Raw genomic sequence first — 14,393 nt, 5'->3', positions numbered from 1 at the left:
TCTAGCAGAGCCTTTCTTTACTCAGACACACACCCAGCTGCTCTGAAGCCTAAGCTGGCAGCTCCCCTTGCAGGACTTGTGCCATCTGGGTGAGCACCAACACAGCCCCAGCCCCTTGGCCCTCACCTGGTGGTGCAGCATTGCCAGTGCTGGACCAGGGAAGGGCACAGGCTCCTCCTGTACAATCCACCCCCACGCACAGAACTGAGAGCAGGTTCAAAGTGTATGCAACATTTTATTGAAAAAATACGAATGTTCTGTACATAAAGTACAACTTAATGGGCTTGATAAAATCTCCAGAGACTTATTGGTTAATATAGGTCTTCTTTTCCCTCTAAGGGCATAAAGCAGACAATGAAGCAGCAGGTCCCTGTACTTGTGCAAGTGCAATCCCATCGCTGTGAGTGCAGCACAGCACTGGCTCTACACGGGACTCCAACATGCTCAATGTACTTTTGAGGGATGGTCTGCAAGAAATTTAAAGCATGGAAGAACTGCACAGGACTGGTCCTTCAATCCACTGGTGATTCAGAATTTATTGTGAGATCTCTGTTCTCCTAAACAGTCTGTATCTGCATATCCGATATTTCTGACAAATAAATACAAAAATAAATAGGGATCTGGCCTCACACAACCTGAAGTCTCAGAAGCAACAAAACTTATAGCAAGCTACATACATAATTTCAACTATATCAACATAATTTATTTAAATCTCTATCAATAAATGTATTAAAAGTATAAATTCTTACCGAATACTGAGAGTTTAGTTCTGGAAATAAACCCAGAAAAGGAAAGCTTTTTCAGTTCTCTCTTACAATTTAGTGTGCTCTTAGAAAATGCTTCATAGCTGAACTTCAGCAGAAACTAGCTGCTATATAATGCACTTCTATCTCTCAAACCTAATATAAAAAAGCTTTTTAAATCTTTTTACAGTAACTGGCTTTCATGTCCTAACTTTACATACAGTTACTAAAAATACTGCACTTAGCAGTGCTGACTAAAAATAGGTTTAGTGTTAAAACTACATGCACAAATGCTGGGGTACCAAAGCAGAAACTGAATAATGTGGCAGCTTCCAATTTATGTTGCTAATTGGATGGTGTAACAAATACTGCAGTCCTGAAAGATATGTATGTTGCAAATGGAAAAACAATGAACAGGACTGGATGAGGAGAAATTTAGGCAAAAAACCTTTCTTTTCTTCTCCCTTTAAAACTGGAATGTCCGTAATGGCCAAGAAGGTAAATGTAGACCAGGTTAGAAGCTTCTAAATCAGGAGTAAATGGTGATGACCTCTCGGCCACCGCCTCTGACAAGTAGTACCCTCTCCAGACCTTCAGTCAAGACTTCCAGAAACTCCATGTCTGTTTCAGTAAAGTCAAGGACAAAAAAGATCAAAAACAAAACAGGGCCAGTTCACAGCCCTCAGCTCTGCTCTTGCTTAGTGCAAGCACCCCTCTAAGTACCAACATACTGTGAGTTTGTGGCACTTTTTCCTTCAAGCAATTACTGCCTTACAGTCACAGGGCAGTACCCTCCACTCAGGGGACGCTTTGTCACATGTTACAGCTCAACAGCACTGGGGGCCAAATGAATTCAAAAGAACAGATCCAAGAAAAACCTTCTGTGTGACCCAGGCCTTGCCTGAAAGGATACAGTTTTCATCTCCATCAGTATTCTTCGGAGGACCTGGCATGTTGAGGAGCACAAGTCTGGCATCATGGGATCTATTTACAATGACTTCATTTAGCTTGACTGCTGTGTGCATCCTTCGGACATTAGACTGGTTCCTGTGGAAGAAGCACATTCAAACTGACTGTTAGAAACATGCCTCTGAACACTGAATTATTAAAAAGTCATGTAAAAGCACACTCAAATCTCCTAAATACCCTGCTAAATGTCAACTCGACACAGTGATTTTCTTCATACTTTATGATGAAGATAGAAAAGACATTTCTCAGACTTACTCAGGTACACATAGTCTGCTGGTTTTAAGATCTCTGGAGTCAAGAGTCCAGTTTAGAAAGTCACACTGCTCTTCAAAAAGCATACTTGATAAAGATGATTTAGTATTGCATAAGAAATTAAAACAGTTGCACGAGGGGATGTGCTCTTCAACCAGGCACAGTCACAACTGGGACCCCTCGCAGCCCCAGCAGCACAGGCCAGGCACCTCTCCAGACTCAGCACCCCCAAACTCTCCCAGGGACCTGGGAACCAAGCAGCAGCCTGGCACCATCGTGCTCAGCCCACTTTCCCAGGAACACACCTCCCTCTTGGTGCTAAGAGCAGCTGGCATCTCCAGAGAAAGGCTGGGCTGCTACAGACCGCAGGCACAACGGGCAAATACAGGATGGCAGCTGGAACGGGCTGGATGTGAGGGGCTTGTCTGGAGTGCTACAGGGATGTGAAACTCCTTCAGGACACTAATCAACCTCTGCCTGGCTCTGTACGAGAAACACTTCTATCCAGGTGTCTTTAAAAACTCAATCACGCTTTCAAACTTGAGCAGCCACAGTACAAAAGTTAGGGGAGAAAAGGGAAATAGGTAGAGCATAATCTCATAAGCCTCCACTCCATAAGAATCCAGGCTAAGAGAGGTAAAAGCATTAACTGTTTGGAATATATTAACACAAAAATAACACCAATTCATGCAGGAACAAAACTCAAAAGTAACCTTTGGAGATTTCAAGCCAAGGAAGGTTTCCTTCTTACAGGAAATCAACCATTATTTGGTAACAAAAAAGGAAGTACATTACAGAAATAAACTTATCAAAAGAAGAATATATTTATACTTTTGAAGCTTTTCCAGTTGAGTGTTTGTCTTCATTTTAATATAGTAAAAATAAGTATTAGTAGAAACAAATTAAATAATGAATTTGTGCTTTCATTGATTCAGCTTTGCATGATGAGTGAAACTATTTAGTAACCTTGCTGCTCTTCTGAATATTCAGATTTGCAAAGAAACAATTTATATACACAGAAAGAAGAAGATGTGGTGAGAAGAACCATGTTTATTATGCTAACAGAATAATTTACCCACTAGGCATTACCTCTCTGTTACTTCATGTTCTTATTTAACTTGGAGCAAGGACACCCTCTGTCTTCACCACATCAGCTTCAGAAAAATCAGGGACAGCACTGAGGCCAGATTATGTTTACAGGAAGTGAGGAAAAAAACAGCAGCAAGAACATAACAGTTGTTAGCTATGTATAGTTTTGGAAAGGGAGTTGAAAACTAAAAGTTTGGTTTTCTCTAAAGTGATTTTTAAGACTGGCATCTCTCCAGCGATCTGAAGGTATAGGCTACAAGAAAGGGCTTGTTTAGTGCCTAGACACTGCCAGAAATAACATCCTAGCAGTGTTGTGGAATGAGAGCTTCTCTAAATGAGCAATATTTCCTCCTGCTTGTGTCATACTCTGCTTAGGAAAACAGGTGCAGACTGGAATTGTTTTCTATCCTCAGTTCCCGTCAGGACAACTCTTGTAGTTTGTTACATCCTATTTATAATGATACTTAGCTTAAGTAGCTAATCCTGCTCCCTGCAGAACATTGCTAAGACTGCTCAACTCTAGTGAGTTTTCCATCAGTACACATAGTTTTCCTGCTTTTAGCTGAGAAAATTATGTCTTTCCTCTCAACCATCTTAATGCACTTCTAATTTAAATAACAAACTTACAAGTTTTCCCACCCTCTGAAAGCATGGAAGAGGAAAAAGTACAGGTAGTTAACACCAAATTCAGCAGAATTTCTACAGTATGATTCCGCCTAAAACAGGTTTGAATTCTGATTTATAAGGAAGAAAAATCTGGAACTTTGCCAAGTAAGCAAAACTGACGGAGCTCTTTATGTGAGATGTAGGACACCAAAGAAGTCACAGGAGATTCTCACAGTTTTACACAAAGCCAAAATAGACCTTTACTTCTCACTCTTCAGGGGGCAGACACATGGCAGTACCACAGCTGCTCTTACATGTCAGTGCTCCTGCAGCAGCAAGTCTCAGAGGGTTTATCACACACAGATGCTGCTCCAAGTCAGTCATCACCATCTCCACAGATTCTGCCTTTATGCATTAAACGTCCACACTACACACTAGACAGTGAAATTATCACCTTTTCTTTTAAATTCTGATTAGATCAGTGAAATTAACAGTGTGTTTTATTGAGGTATTTGAGACAGGATGGAAGTTGTTACAGGATTTAACAGTTCCAACTTAGAATTTGGCTACACCAAGTGAAATATTGAGGAATGTGTGCACATTTGGTTGGTTAGAGATTTCTGGGGAGGCTGTATTTTCATAGCCAGGTCTCAATATTTGTAGCACAAGTCCAAACCAAGGATTGGAAAACAAAAGATAATCAAAGCAGAGCACGTGTAGAGCTTCAAGAGATGCAAAGTGCAGACTTAGACAAGACTCACGGCTTAATGCTGATGAGATCTCTAAAGCTTCCCACAGCACTGCCTCGGTTCCGCTTCTCAGCATCACATTTCTCTTTTGTCCAGGTCATCTGGATATTCTCAGGAACAGGGTCTCCCTCATCTTCTTCATCCGAGTAGAGGCTCTCCAGACGTGCTACTGAATGTCTGTCCTTTACAAGCTGAGCCTGGAGGGCACATGAGTGGCAAGGTGAACTCAGAAACTTTATTTTATGCTCTCTGGTGCTCTTTAAATAATTATAGACTTTTTGTTCCATTGAATCTTTTATTTTGATCACTTAATTTAGCCTTCAGGAGAGCTCTGATACCAGGTATCTGCCCTAGCCAAAAGTCTTACATACCAAACTGACTTTTAACAGTTTTGATGTGTGTAAGCCAAGCATAATTTGGACTGACAGAAGCCTGTATCTATAGAAGAAAAAATGTCATTCTAACTCACATCATGACATGGTCAGAAACAACAAACAAGACCAGCCCAAAATTGAGAACTGGAAAAAAAATGCTTGACAAGCACATGCAGAAAAGATGGATCATCTTTCATAGCTACATGTCAGACATCAGAGTCACGTGTCCTGTAAGTCCAAAGTGGAAAGACATCTTCAGTAGGAAAACAGGATATGCTATAAACTGAGACAAATACAGGATATCCCATATAAAGAAAAAACAAGAACTACATGCAATTTTGGGAAACAAGAATAGCTACACTAGAAGCATTTCCTTACATCTTCAGAGCACAGGAGTTAAGCAGCAGCTATGTAACACACTACTGGGAAGGCACTTTGTGTCATCCCCCTCAGCAGCCCATTGAGAACAACCACAAATAACATACCTCCCTTTCCCTCTCAGTTTTTGTCAGCCTCATTTGCCTCAGCATCTGAGATCTCTGCTCCATCATAAGAGTTCTCTCGTAAGTATATGCTGAGATATCACTATTGTGCTGCAAAAATAAGGACAGATATTGTGCTTGTAATCAAGTCATAGTCAAACACACAAACATCACAACATGCACAATGAACTGAAATATGGGCTCAGTTCCCTTACCATTTCTACCACTTCTACCTCTGCCTCTATACGGAGTTGATAGAGGAAAGTAGCCAAATCCTTCTTCATCTGGATGCTGTTATCATCCATCTGAGCAACAGTAAAAATTCTCATTTTGCATTTTCTCCAAACCTGGTGAGCAAACACAAACTCTCAGTTATTTGAACCAATAATACTTTGCTCTACAAAACAGAAACCTAGCAACATATCCACTCTCATTTACCAATACAGGCTCTCCAACTGGATCATGTCTCTTTAAACTAAAGAATGCAGAAACAGGTGGGGGACATTCTTTGTGTAGCTACTTACTTTGTGCTGCTTGAGCAGAAAAGGAAGCAACATCAGCATGCCTCCATCATGGACAATCCACCACACATCAATGTTGCCTTCATTGTAACGCTCATGGTTGCTGGGGTAGAAGGACACATTTTTGGGAACCAGCAGAGCCAGATGAGCTGCAGTTGTGCAGCGAACAGTACCTGCCCAGGAGGGGAAGAAAACAGTTATTTCCAAATTCTGCAAAAGTCATTTATGGGTAGAAAAATGCTACAAACTGAGCAAGTGTCAGCAAACCATAAAAATCATCACTTAAATAAAGACATATATGTACAGCAAGGCTTGCACAGACAGGTCAGTCCAAGTGACAAAGCCAGGATAAAGCAGACTTCCAGGAACACAAGCCTTATTTCACACTCAAAAGAAAAGCAGCAACCTTCAAAATTAAGTATGAGGAGACAGCATCTGCTCTGCTCTAATTTGATTAAGTAACTGGACCACAGTAGAAGGAGAGAGATAGAGGCAAGGAGAGTGTTATCCACTAGTGAAGGATAGGTTAGAACCAGTGATAAAAAGAGATTATCTAGGAAACAAATTACAGTTTGCCACAAAACTAGCGTGTCTCAAGCCTGTAATTTTTTAACTATTCATTAGACACATGAGTTTTAGCTGCTAGATTAATCTTTGAAGGTCTTTCTTAGGTATTTTACCTACAGGAACTGGTATTTCAAACAGAGCAATTTTGTGAGAAAATATCTACTTCTCCATCAATACTAAAAAGACAAACTCAAAACCAATCTTACAAGGATTCTGTTAAAATCCCCTGTGTATCCCATGTGTGTAATAAACATCTCTATTTACAATGCTTGATCACACCAAACCTTTAAAGCTCACCTATAAACGTCTTCCAAGACCTTGGATCTTCACTCTGTCTCCAGCCATAGGGCCACCCCAAAACCACAGTGTTGTGCTTCATGCCACCGAGTCCACAGGACTGGATCAAGTGAGCAATTCCCTCTCGAACTTTATTGGCTACAACTACTTGACAAAATCCTTTAACCTTCTCAATTTCCATCATATTCTTAATAGTCTGCAAGACAGACAAGAAAAGAAAAAAATCTGTTTTCCATTCCAAAAAGAATTCCTAGTATTTCTCTGTTATGAGATTACAGTGTAAATTCCTGGTTCACATGTGCATAGGTAAAGCATATTACAATGCAAAGTTCTGCTCATCAGATTTCCTTAATAAAACAAGAGAGAAAACACCCACTTGTTTAAAACACAGGTTCTTTCCAAACATAATCATTCCTAACAAATTAAAGTAAGGATTTTTTTGGTTTGTGCTATCTTCTCTTATTCACAGTAGTAGATAGTGATATCTTTGTTACTATTTTACTTTCCATTTTCTAATCCCCTAACACTCACCTTTTTAAACCCAAGGCCAACTGACTTCATTTGGATTTTCAGTTTCAGATTCCCATGTAACATGCTGTGTTATATTAAATTTACAAATATAAGCACAAAATCCCACACACCAGCAAGTATACCTTTTATTTGTTTAAAAACTAAATAAATTTGATCAACACATAGCCCATTAATTAGTTTTCCTTTTGTAATGATTTTCCTACAGAAAAAGTCTCTGGGAAAGAAAACAAATATGCTGATACTATACAGCTGTAAACAGGGCTATGATGTCATACACACACAATGAGGAAGATTTAGCAATGTATTAAAAAATTTTCAGGACCATCCTTCAACGCTTTTTGCAATACATTTATCAACACACCGAAAAAGAACACATCTGCTAGTTTTCAAAGTTCCTGAAATCACAGAATCACAGGTTGAAAGAGACCTTTAAGATCACCAAGTCCAACCCATGCCCTAACACCTCAACTAAACTATGACACCAAGTGCCACATCCAATCTCTCCTTAAACGCATGCGGAGATGGCGACTCCACCACCTCCCTGGGCAGAAAATTCCAGTACTTGATCACTCTTGCAGTAAAAAACTTTTTACTTGGAATATTCAGAAAACTAAACAGCCCTCTTCCTTCCACTAAGCAGTATACAGAAACTCCTACAGCAATTATTTTCTATAAATTGAAGAGAGTTTTGTGCAGTAAGGCTGTTTACAAACACGAGCATTGATCTTGCATTCCCAAAGGCACAACTGGCAGCTGAAACATGTATGCAAGTGCTTTATTGAACAGCTATGGTACTGCTGAACTTGTTCTGTGTTTCATGGGAGACTTATGAAGACGCTTTTTTCCACATATGATGAGGAATCAAAATTTTGCATTACCTGCCCACTCACCCCTTTCTACTTCAGGATTTAGGACACTGACCTGCTCAGCAGCCTGAGCTTCTCCATAAGTTTCCAAGAAATTCCCTTGGATGACTGATCCTATGATAGTCAAACCTTTACCAGCTTTCAGCTGGGATGCAAATGTTAACAGTCTGGGGTATTTTACATGCAAATCTTCATCAAGTTTCAGAAGCACCAGCAACTGAGGCCTGGAGAAAACAAAAAGGACAACATATTTTTTAACTAAAGCTTTAACAATAAGACATATAAAAAACTGCCTCTCGTCACTTATACTGTGCTTGAATATTAACTCTGAAACATTCCTTCTGTATCTCACACATTTGAGGGGTTATACTTAATATTTTGTTTCTCTTGGTTAAAAGCAGATGTGAAACTGGGAATTCTGCTGCTGCATTGTGCTGACAATAAAACCTACTGATATACTCAACTTGACAGGCTAAAAAATTAGTGTTTTATTTGCAGGCATGTTTTCCAAGGCTCCTTTAAGTACTATTGGAACACACAGTGTTCATACTGTAGGGCCATTCTCCCAGATCTATCTAGATACTTGTGCCAAGAAAATATCTGTATACTGTATCCCGAAACCTGGCACACGGAAAACACAAATATTTTCATCTAAACACAGATTCCACCTGCCTTCTGTTCCTTGAGGTACTGCTACACAATCAATTGAGTCACTTTCTGGCTGGCTGAACAAGTATAAAAATATTTATAAAACTCTGTCTTCAGTAGATTTCTATTGCTCTTGTTCAGAGCCCAAGGGTTGTGCAATGCCCAACCAAGAGGAAGGTTCTTGTCCACGTAATCTGTTTTCAACACTAAGCAGGGATAACATCAGAAGGAATGATGTTGGCCACTGTTAATTTCCTGGCCTCTACACCTCTGTACTCAGAGACCTCCAGTTTCCACTTCTGAATTCACCAATTTGGAGTCCAGTCAAAGACCCAAAGGGCTCTAAAGGTCTGCCCATACAGGATCCACACAGCAAGGCTTGCCAGTGACAGAACAGCTTACTGCAAACTCAACACTTTGTTTAACATTCTGGGCACTTAAATACATTCACACATCTTGTTTAGAGTCCAGTTAAATTCCTTCAGTGTGAGCAGATCACCATGACAGGCATTTAATTAGTCCAAGGTGAGTACCTCCAGTTCTTGGTGTGTGGAGGGCCCTCCTCCAGTCGGAGTAAGGCGTACCTCGCTGCGCTCAGCGACAGCCCCCGGATGCCATCACCCCACTCCTTCTCTGCACTGTGAACAACAAACAGGTCAGCCAACACATGGCTCCACAAAACTGCACACTTACAGTCAGGCTAGAGAGGTCTGAGCACCCTACAATGAGTTTAATAATGGGACACATAGCACGTATCGCATCCGCAGTCATAATTTGTACATGAATGTTTGTGGTGTCACAGATCACATAAAAATGTTTCAATAAAATATATATGATGAACCACCATTCTGGGCTTAATTTGTAATCAACACTACAGAAAAGGCTTCCCAAGCATACACAAACATCTGGCATTTCAACACTCTGTTTAGTTATTAGGCCACACTAAGTTATAAAGCCACACTACAGCCTGACTCCATCCAACGCTGACCTCCAGCAACCCAAGCAGCAGATTCAACTTTTCAAGGACTTTTCCAGACAGACCTTTGCACCAGATAAACTGGAATATAATGGTTGGCATCAGCTGTTCTGTGCCTGAAGTAATCACGTGCAGTACACAGCAGATAGATACCAACCAGTTTTCCCCTTCCTGTAATTTATGTTTCATCTAACACCTTTAGAGGCTTAACAGCAAAGTACTTCAGGGGTTTTTGCTTAGCAGTGACACAGTAAAATAATGAAAGCAAAACTTAACTAATAAGGAAATCCCTCCAAGTAATCTCTGGACAGTTCCTTTTCCAAATGTGAAGACTAGAGGTAATTCATTAAAGAGATCCAGCCTCTTTCTTACCCTTTCTTATCCAGTTAATACTTACCCTTGGTATTCAATGTACTTGTAAATCATGCCTGCAATAAGCATAGCTACCAAAGCATAATACCAAGATGAAATGAACATCAGTGCCAGGCAAATACTCATGCCTAAAAATGAGAGGGCCCTGAAACAAAAAGCAAAGGCATTAGTAAGTAGAAGGACAGAAAAGTTTAAAAAACAAGTCAATCACATTCTTGCTTTTTTTTTTCTTTAAACTGTCTATGCTGAACAGGCAGTGAAAGTAAAGCTTCCAATGGATCTCCTGAGTGCCACCAGTTTTAGTATCCTGCTGTTAAAATGAAACTCTTGTGCCATGACAAATCTGAGTGTGGCTCTCGTGTACAGCTGATACCCAGAGAAATAAAAGATGCTCCCTGTGCTCCAGGAGAAGGCTCTCAAGTGCAGATTGCAGGCTCAGTGAGGTGCCAGCCCTTCACTCACCAGTGGTAATATTTAAAGCGGGGTCGCCAGTTTGGGGTTCTCAGAAGTGTCTGGACTGCACATGCAAGATTAACAAAGAGGTAACACATCAAGAAAAACCTGGAAAACAAAAGTGCAAAACCTTTTAGCATGCACATGTAGAGATCCTGGCATATATTATAATTATATTATTGATTTCAAGGCAAACTCCCACTGCCCTGTCACATGCCCTGTCCCCCTACCCCTCTGACTTTTATCAGCCTGAACTATCAGCAGTAGAGAAATTTTTTAATTGGATCAAGTTATATCTGTTCACAACATAATGCTGTCCTTGCTCCATGAGTAAAATGTTTTTCCAAACCAAATAAAAATATTATAAAAACTTGCTTATTCACAGAATACTCCACAGCAGAAACAAACAGATTTTTATGTAGAGCCTGAAGTCAGAGGATTCATAGAAATTACAGAAGTGGAACTCAGGCTCTGGGAATTTGCTTTACTGATTTAAGATACAGTTCTGAAAGACAAACTAGCAAAACTCAAGAGTATTGCTATTCCCCCCCTGAGACAGCAACCAGGCTGTTTCTCACATTGAGAGGATTGGAGCCACCATGTCAAGTGAAGCAATAAGGATTCCTAGCTCAGCAATTAATGCTGTTAACAGAAGAGCCCACGTCGGTTCACCATTCGCTTTTCCATGACCAAAGATCTGAAGAAACAGAAACGTTAAGCATATCTTCCAGGTATTTCATAAGGTTGTAATGGGAAAAAAGCAAACTACATTTAAGATCAACAGTAATTCTCCTACACACTTCCTTCTCTAGAGCAAGGAGTCAAATTATTCAAATGGCTTGCTGTGCATCACAGAATTAAATGTTCGACTTCTTGACAAAATTAACCCATAAGTCTAGTTAAAAACCTTTAAAAGTATTCTTTGTTCTCAACAAAAGAAAAAAAACCCACAATAAAAAATACTGCCCCTCACTTCAGCACTGGGCAAACCGGGGAGAACAATTCTGATTTTAAGAGCGCGACGTCAGACAGCTGGTGAGGCAGTGTGAGCAGAAAGCCTTTTGAAGGCATACAGACCCAGAGGAAAGGGATGATGTTGTCCTTGGCTATGGCCTGCAGCAGCCGGGGGGCCCCGGTGAGGCTCTGCAAACCTGCCCCACAGGTGGAGAAGAAGGACCCGATGACAATGACCCAGGGTGAGGGCCAGGACAGGGTGCCCACCACCAAGTTCTTGTTCACTGCATCGCCGAACCTGCAGGCAGGAACATACCCAGGCATGCGTATTCTAAGGACTCTTTAGAGACTCATGTTTGGGGTTTTCAGGTCAGTTTTGGCATGTCATTTAAACACTGTTATCAGTAATACCTTAACTTGAATATGCTATACTATATTATTAGTAATACTGTATTATTTTCTTAACTGGAAAACACAGAAAGTAGCAAATAATCTGTGTTACTTCTGACATGCAGATTGGAAGCATCTGCAGCTTGATTTTAACATTTCATTATACATATTTTAAAATTCTTGCATGATTATCACAACATTTTTTTTACTATCACCAAAAAAAAAATGCAAGAACTAAGACACAGGATAGAAAATCTGAGGGTGCCATGCCAGAAAATATCAAACGGAATACAAGAAAATTCTGAAAACAGTATTGACAATTTACATACAAAGTGGTTTAAAAGGCACCCAGAAGTAAAAACTTTTTAATTTTATTATTTTAAAAATTTTTAAAAATAACCAAAAAACAAGGAGAGGAATAGAGCATGCAGAAAAACAGGCAAGAACACACCTACACTGCAAAAAAAAAAAAAAAAGAAAAGAAAAGGAAAACAAAGGAGAGCATTAAAGCAGCAACACTTACTTATCTCTCAGGACAACACCTTCTATGCAGGCTCCAAATAACAGCACACAACTGAAGTCTGGAGGACAGAGTGTGCTAAGGAAGTAGAATCTATTTAGACATGGCAGAAGAATGTATTGTGGAAAGGACAGTACGTGCCTCCATCCTGTGGCACTTGCACTCCAGCTTCTCCACAAGTACAGGGTAAAGCTGGCAAGGAAATTAATCTCACTGCTCACATACACCTCCTAATGCTACAGAGAGAGGTTCTTCTAAGTTTCAGTTTTTAAAAAGGACAGGTTTAAAAGTTACGATAAAGGAGGAAAAAATCAAATGAAGCATTTTTATACTAAAAAGTCAATTTCATCTTCTGCTACTTACTACAGAAGATGACATTAAAATCTTTTATTTCTCTCCTTCTCCTGTGTCTGAAGATATTTTGAACATACAGAAAACCATTACCTTGCACCTTCTTTATTTTGTATCTCTGCTTGCATTCACATCACCAATAAGTCTTTGACTATCAGGTTTGTTATGAACTGTACTGCTTCTGCATTGGGGAGTACAAAATACCTCAGGCTTTTTGGACCTGGCATTCCATTAAAGTTTTTCCTCTTGTGAATTAAGTTCACACAAATGGTTAAATCTTGAATTCTACCCCTGAAATGCAACTCTAAGTTACAAAGTGCAATAAAATGAGAAACAAGCTCCTGGAGGTGACAGTGTCATCCTTCCCCAGGGTGGCACATGACCATGGACACATCCAGTTACCCACTGGGCCAGGCATGAGCTGCAGCAGAGCTGGCTAAGGCTGTGACCTGTTTTAATTCTCATTATGTGCACAGGAAATGCTGCTTCTCATTACAGGGTCAGGTCCCAGAGTGACAGCAGGGAAAGGCTGCACTCCTAAGGAGCTAGGACAAGCAAGCTGGATCCTGATTTACAGCTTGGCAAGTTTTGGCAAAATACAGGAGTAAAACAGCAGAATTTCCAGGGGAGTCACCATCTTGGCCAGCTGCCCTTTGGGTGAGACTGATTCAGAAAGCTCTTTTGACTTTTTTTTTTTCATTTTCTATGTTAATAAATTGTCCTTTAGAAAACCAAGAGCTAGATAAAGCTGAAAGATCTTTAGCAGGAGAGCAGAGATGAAGACACTCTTTCCTAAGCAAAGTCCTGTTGTCCTAAGCCCTGAAGAGCTGAAAAATCACTCAGGAACATTAAGTCTAATTTCTGACTCCAGTTTACCTTGTTCTAAAATGTTCAAAAAAACGTATACTCCTTAAAGTCACTCCAAAGAAAAGACTTTTTTTTTTTTTAAAAAAAAAAGGAACTGAAATTTATGAACTCTCCCATTAAAGCCTCCCCTCGCCTTAATGTTTCACTGCAACATAAAAATAAATTGCCAAGTACACCACCAGCCTGAAAAGCTATAGATCACTGTGTAGCAAAGACCAGCAATGGGAATGCAAAAGAAAAGAATCCATCACGAAATGGGGGATGGACAGTAACGGGATAATTACAATTCTTTCAGCTCAAGGATTAATGTTCTGTTGTTGTTTTTGGTTTTTTTCCCCACTGGCCACTTGCACTGACAATTTGGTGAGCTGAAAGCAGTTCCAGAAATCAGATACAATGTACCAGCACTCCAGTAATTTTAAAAGGATACAGACTAGAGATGTGGTGACAATGGCAAGAATTGTTCCAACAGGGATGGATTTCTGTGCATCTTTGAGGTCCCCTGATCTGTTTGAACCAGCCATGATACCTGGAAGCACATTTAGGTGAGATCACAGGGCAGGAGGAAGCTCAGAGCCCCGGGAAGCCCCTCATGCCAGCATCTCACCAGTCACTGAAGGGAAGAAGATGCCAACCAGCACCATGAACGACGTGGTGATATCCGACAGCACATACAGGTGCAGGTTGTTCTTCTGCCCTGCTACATCCACAGAGGGCTGATGTGCTCTCTCCAGTATCTCTCCTTTCTCCAAATAATTGCTCCATAAGTTGTCTTCAAGGTTATTGTCACACCACAGAAAAGAAAAGCATGTTTCA

At 40.3% G+C, this 14,393-nt stretch overlaps 1 protein-coding gene across 11 annotated transcripts in view; it reads right to left on the bottom strand.

The window, feature by feature from the left end:
- Window positions 1–215: 215 nt before the first annotated feature.
- SLC12A4 (solute carrier family 12 member 4) overlaps window positions 216–14,393 on the bottom strand; it is a 45,956-nt gene continuing 31,778 nt past the window's right edge. For 8 of the 11 annotated variants that reach the window (XM_062500300.1, XM_062500307.1, XM_062500305.1 and 5 more), the window contains 16 exons: window positions 14,185–14,349; window positions 14,008–14,106; window positions 12,363–12,420; window positions 11,573–11,747; window positions 11,074–11,192; window positions 10,505–10,603; window positions 10,068–10,187; window positions 9,228–9,332; window positions 8,102–8,270; window positions 6,650–6,845; window positions 5,789–5,958; window positions 5,480–5,611; window positions 5,268–5,375; window positions 4,421–4,605; window positions 1,657–1,790; window positions 216–1,364 (listed from right to left, as the gene is read on the bottom strand). In XM_062500300.1, coding sequence (XP_062356284.1) covers window positions 1,273–1,364; window positions 1,657–1,790; window positions 4,421–4,605; window positions 5,268–5,375; window positions 5,480–5,611; window positions 5,789–5,958; window positions 6,650–6,845; window positions 8,102–8,270; window positions 9,228–9,332; window positions 10,068–10,187; window positions 10,505–10,603; window positions 11,074–11,192; window positions 11,573–11,747; window positions 12,363–12,420; window positions 14,008–14,106; window positions 14,185–14,349 — 2,126 coding nt within the window. In that variant the 3' untranslated portion in view covers window positions 216–1,272. Of the gene's footprint in view, window positions 1,365–1,656; window positions 1,791–3,680; window positions 3,696–4,420; window positions 4,606–5,267; window positions 5,376–5,479; window positions 5,612–5,788; window positions 5,959–6,649; window positions 6,846–8,101; window positions 8,271–9,227; window positions 9,333–10,067; window positions 10,188–10,504; window positions 10,604–11,073; window positions 11,193–11,572; window positions 11,748–12,362; window positions 12,421–14,007; window positions 14,107–14,184; window positions 14,350–14,393 lie in introns of all 11 variants that reach the window. The other 3 variants (XM_062500302.1, XM_062500310.1, XM_062500311.1) reach the window with 2 other exon arrangements.

Source organism: Cinclus cinclus, chromosome 11 (genome assembly GCF_963662255.1).
Source record: "Cinclus cinclus chromosome 11, bCinCin1.1, whole genome shotgun sequence".
NCBI lineage: Eukaryota > Metazoa > Chordata > Aves > Passeriformes > Cinclidae > Cinclus > Cinclus cinclus.
Note: the sequence above shows the minus strand (reverse complement) of the source record. Positions and strands in the feature narration are given on the sequence as shown.